This window comes from Helianthus annuus, chromosome 14, assembly GCF_002127325.2.
Source record: "Helianthus annuus cultivar XRQ/B chromosome 14, HanXRQr2.0-SUNRISE, whole genome shotgun sequence".
NCBI classification, from domain to species: Eukaryota; Viridiplantae; Streptophyta; class Magnoliopsida; order Asterales; family Asteraceae; genus Helianthus; species Helianthus annuus.
In genome coordinates this window covers 115,654,110-115,659,949 of record NC_035446.2, presented here as the reverse complement: position 1 = coordinate 115,659,949, position 5,840 = coordinate 115,654,110, and the positions used below count along the sequence as shown (strand labels likewise).

The window sequence follows — 5,840 nt, the reverse complement described above, 5'->3', positions numbered from 1 at the left end:
CATACTATAACCAATATAAAATGGAATCGAGAAATCGATAGTTTTAACTATACGTGTATTGTAAATTGTCTGATTTTGTGTATAACTGCTATTTATCAGATACTAATCTATATATATAATATATGAATAAAGTGTGGGACACGTGTCCCTCTATTATGCAACCATTTTAGGTTTTTGGCGGGAAAATGTGGGATGTCTAGGTTTCACGCACGGGATCCGGATTTGTTTGCCCATTTTCTTTATTTTGACCCGGGTATATAATATACCTAAATTCCGTAAATCATTCATTCTCCAAATTAAAAACCCTAAATCGTTTCATCTTCTTCCCAGCCCTGCTCTTGTCAATTGAAGATTAATGTTCGGATTCAGCATCGGAAGTTAAAGGATAGTTTAATAAGTTACAGATACGCAATTTGCAATTATTTAGTATCAACCTTTTTTAAAATTTATAATTACTATGTGGTTTACTTGGTTTTATCAATGAAATTTGTTATAATCCAGCGACTCTGTCTGTTTTTATGTTACTAACAATTGCAAAATAGTAATTATGTCGTTTCATCTCTGTTATTATTTCGATAATTCTGTTTAATTTCTATTTGTTATCAATTTTGTTTATCTGATGTTTGTTCATGTTTGCACGTATATTTGTAAATCAATGATTCGTCTGTCTTTACTTAGATTACTAACATTGTTGGTCTTTACATTTCATCCTCAGATTTTGCCTCATCCGTATCTGGTTTTAGCTCAAATGGTCAAATGTCATAGTGTACAGGTTACGGTTTTCAAACTCTCTCTGGATAGAATTCTGTTTTAACTATGATATGAGCAATTATACTATTAAAATTTCTTTATTTGCAACATCCTAAAAAATGTATACATTGTTTATAAAAAACGCATTCTTTAGGTAACTGTAAATATGTTTATTTGTTTTTTTTAATTTATTAGTTTTAATAGCAAACCAATAGTAACAGATTAGGAAATTAAAACCGTTACCCAAATTACTTTGTCTCCCAAAAATTTTTATTTTTGCAAATGATTTATAACTTCCAAAAATATCTTCCAGTTATGCCATAATTTACTCATTTTTTATTGTATAAATAAGACCAGAAGTTAAAGACTCTCACTCCACATTCAAATTGTGTTTCTTTCTCGTGCTGTGGTTTTCGAAATCTGAGGTTAAACCATTTTCCCTGTTTTTAATTGTTTTCTTCATTCTTATATAGATCAGAATTAGAATCAATTACTAAAATTATCTTTCTTTACCAGTGAAATGGAGAACAATCATATTACTATGTTCAGGTCACTTAATGCTCATTCCACCAATTATACCATCAAAGCTAAGATCATATCTATGTGGGATAAAAAAATGAATGGTTATGATAACCAGATCTATCGTGTTGACATGTTGTTAATGGATGAAGAGGTAACATATTTAAAGTTTTTATATAATTATTAATATCCTTTTTTTATCAATAACTATACGTGTTCATTTTGTATGATTCGTTATATATAATTTATATTTCAGGGTGCCTTCATTCAATGTAGCTGTTTACATAAGCTTTTCAAACGGTTCCTTAAGTTTTTGGTAGTTGATGACCGTTTATTGATTCATAAACCATCCCTAGCCAAAGATACAACCAACATTAAGGTTACCGGAAAAGATCAGAAGCTATCTTTTTATGCTTTCACGTCTGTTCTGAAAACTGATAACTGGTCTGGTCCTCGGTACTTATTTAAATTCACTGATTTTAAATCTGTGTTGAGTAAAAAAATTGAAGTGAATACACCAATAGGTAACTACTGTATACTTTTTATTTTTTTTAATTTTTTACTTATGATCAGTTGTTTGTATTTTTTCATACTATTTTAATATACAGATTTCATCGGTTATTTGGTTGTCTCATATCCTATTGAAGATGCAAATAGGAAGGATGGATCTAAAACAAAACGAATGAGCATTACCTTGAAGGATCTCGAGTAATAATGTTATAAACAACAATTTAATATATATGTTTTTAAGTCACTATATGTATTGATATATTCTTTTGCTATTAAATAATTCAGTGACTTTGAAAATTTACAGAGATCAGAAGATTAGTGTAACGTTGTGGGAAAATTATGCAATCACTTTGTCAAACTACATGAATGACAAAAATCGACCTGCTCATGTGGTTATACTTGTCCATTTTGGAACAGTTAACATATATCAAGGTATTAACTATATTTTACCCATATGGTAATCTAAAAATGTATTTTAATTATCTATATTAGTCTTTACAATGCTCAAACGATTATTTTATACCTGTCATTGCAATTAAATGTGTGTTACAATCAGGTAAAGTTGGCCTGACTAACATGTTTGAAGCAAGTCGTGTCTTCATAAATTCTGATATTCATGAGATCAAAGAATTCAAAGACAGGTATATCATTAATAACTTACTATTCGTTTTATAAAAAGGATTAAAATTTGTATTAATATATTATACTTTAATAGATATCTTGAGAAGGAGTTTTCTAAATCATCTTCAAGTAAACAATCATGCTCACAAGTGATCTCGAATACAGAAGATGAGTTTCTAAATGCTGAAGATTTTGTTTTGACCGGTTTTATTGCTTCAATTGATGTGGTATGTATATCAAACATATATATGCTTAACGTATCTTATATGTCATTTTTACATACTTATCTCTAACTACAATCTTTATCTACTTGATAGGAGAAAAAGGTTATCATTGTTGGTACTGTTATAGCTATTTCAAATGATAAGCCGTGGTATTATTTATCATGCAATGTTTGTAAGAAGCAAATTGAAGAGAAAACTGAGTTGGTTGAAAGAGATGATGGCAGTTTTGACGTGTTGGATGACAAGTCGTTTGAGTGTATAAACCCAGATTGTGATGTTGTTGACATTGTTCCTGTTCATCGGTATCTATACATTTTTACAATTACTTTCAAAAGTCATTTTATACAATTGTTAACATTTTATCGTATAATAGATACAAGATACCTCTAAGGGTTCAGGATTCAACTGGAACCATTTCCTGTACTTTGTTTGATTATGAAGCTATTAAGCTTTTGAAAAAAACCTCGAAAGAACTGCTAGATATCTACTCGAAGGTACAAATATTTATCATTCTGATAAAGGTTTTTCATGTTTTATTACACAATCTATATATATGTTACTATATCTTTCTCATTATACAGGTTGACACTTCCACCGAAGGATCGTTTCAATCACTTCCATCTGAGTTTGATGTGTTGTTGAACAAAAAGTTTGCATTCCAAATCAAAATTTCCAATTTTAACATTACCAACCAGGTTGAAAACTATGGGATTTCAATGTTATCTTCTGATGAGGATCTACTTTCTGCTCTGGAGAAAAAATGGAAACTTAATGAGGTTACGCTTTTCTTCCAAGCATAATAATATTTCAGTTATTAATAACTATATGTCTTTATTCATAAATTGAAACAGTTCTGAATTTTTGTAGTCTGACTTGTCTGAGTCAAATGTTCAAAGTTTGTCCGATTCAGTTGGTAATGTCAAAGGTTTAGGGAAGGTATTATACTTGTGTTGTTCTACACTTTTTTTACCTGTAGATAGATTGCATTTTTATCAAACTGATGGATGTTTTTTTCTTTGATGTAGTTTCAGGAATCTCAATCTGTGATGGGTGACAGCGTTACGCCTGATCCTATAGATGGTAGTGATCAAGATGCGACGAAGTTCGAGAACATTAAACGTAACCTGGAAGATGTTTATGATGTTGATGCTGTTGATAGCTCTTCTACTAAACGTCGTAACAGTCCTGGGAAAGTTGAAATAAACGATGCTGTCAGCTTGGACCTCATCACGCCAAAAATTGAGAAATAAAGATTTTGAAGTATGGTCTACAAATGGTGTTGCATGATTGAACGTTTTTAGTATTTTTAATAATTATGCTTTTTATGAAGACAAATTTATTACTTTGACGGTTATTATTGCTTGATAATTGATAATTTTTTTTTGGTGAGTGTTTATTACATTTTCATTTCCTTTGGTAAAGTTTGTGTTTATTTTAATGAGGTTAAAAGATCTTTGATATAAGTTTCTAACATGGTGCAAAATGTGAATTTACCGATACAATAATTTATATATCATGTTTTGAACAAGATTTCATAAAAATGTTGAAAAAATTTATTGTGTATTTTAAGATTAGATAGCAATGATTATCCAAAATAATGGTTTCTTTTTTTTAGGTTCTAATAATTAAATATATAATAATGATAAGATTATATTCTTATTTATTTTATTCATCTAAACCCTAATACCTAAACCCAAGATACTTATTGTTACTTTCGTAGATTTGTAAATGACTTATAACTTATAAGAATATGTATCATTTACGTATGGAAAATTTCCCATTGAAATTTAGAACAATATGAATATGAAATTTCCCATGAAAATAACAAAATATAATTTTATATTAAAACAATATGTGATCAATTCCATAATTGAAATTTAGAAGGTATCTTAAGTATGGAAATTTCCCATTTTGACATTATCAATTCCTATTTTGAAATTCTTTACTCATATATAAACACAATGAAATCATTGTTTTTGTAATTGGTTTTAGAAACACAATGGTTGAGCTTCCTTTTCATTTGATACTTTTCCAGATTTTAATAAGGATCGATACGAAATCAATACATCGATTCAAATTGGTCTCTAAACAATGGCTTGATGGTTTATCATCACGTGAATTTGCTTTTAAACGTGGTTGTTATGTTGAAGATTATCTTGTAATGTTTATTGAGTTTTATTATTTACAACACCAATTATGACTTATTTTACCAATTTTCATTATTCAATAAACTCACATGTTTGAATTTTTTTTTTTTTTTTAGGAAATGCTCCAAGACCAAGGTTTGTTCATTTCTTCGTCTGTTTTGATGGAGTTGTGGCCGCGTGAACTCATTGAACTGTATGGACTTCATGATCAACATGCAAGTGAAGAGAACGTAAACGTTATAGAGGAGATGGTGGTTATTGAAAATGGTGAACGTACTATTTATCAAGTATATGATAATGACAATTAGCAATTTTCCATTGTTAAAATAATATGTTTATGGGTTAATGCAAAACCTTATTATGGTTCTTACTATTAGATATTTCGGTTTTATTCAACTTATTGACATTTCTTAAAATATTTTAACAAATATATTGATTAATTATATAATTATAAAATCTGAATAGTTTTTGGGATCACAAATAACTTTCATTACAAACTTACGCAATCATAATTAGTATCAACTAATTATGTACTTATATTTTGTGCTAGAATTTAGCAACAATTTGCCTAATTTGTCTATCGACTTTCTATAAATGAAGGAAGAAGTGTGTATAACTTTTTGTCATCAATCATTTTCTTTATTCAATGTTTTAGTTGCATTTTCCAGTTCATTTTTAGATTTGTGTTTTTGCTTGTCATTCCTTCTAACAAGTAAGTTTGCATCCATTTACCGTTTCATTGTCTGGAATAATTTACTTTGAAACTAAATCCTTCTGCTTATTATTATCCATCAGGTATGTTTACCACTATTATTATCTTATTTGATAAACGAATATACAATGGTTTATTACATGTTATTTTTCTAAAATCAATGTTTTTGTTAGTTTGATGCAACACAGAAACAAGATGATTAACATTCATTTATATACTTATATATTGTTGAGCTAACCGATAATAGTTTGGCTTTACATCTACATGTTACATAATCATGTAGCCAAAAAACTAACAGCATTGTCTTCATAACCAATTATATGGTTACCCCCCAAAACCCTTATCATTCACAATCCA

General features: G+C 28.8%; 1 protein-coding gene across 1 annotated transcript; it reads left to right on the top strand.

Annotated features, from left to right (window-relative positions):
• Window positions 1-1,270: 1,270 nt before the first annotated feature.
• LOC110907220 (replication protein A 70 kDa DNA-binding subunit C-like) lies at window positions 1,271-2,979 on the top strand. Its single transcript, XM_022152234.2, has 8 exons — window positions 1,271-1,423; window positions 1,526-1,793; window positions 1,878-1,977; window positions 2,084-2,211; window positions 2,336-2,420; window positions 2,495-2,627; window positions 2,718-2,880; window positions 2,960-2,979. The coding sequence occupies exons 1-8, from the start codon at window positions 1,271-1,273 to the stop codon at window positions 2,977-2,979; spliced, it is 1,050 nt and encodes a 349-aa protein (XP_022007926.2).
• Window positions 2,980-5,840: the final 2,861 nt, after the last annotated feature.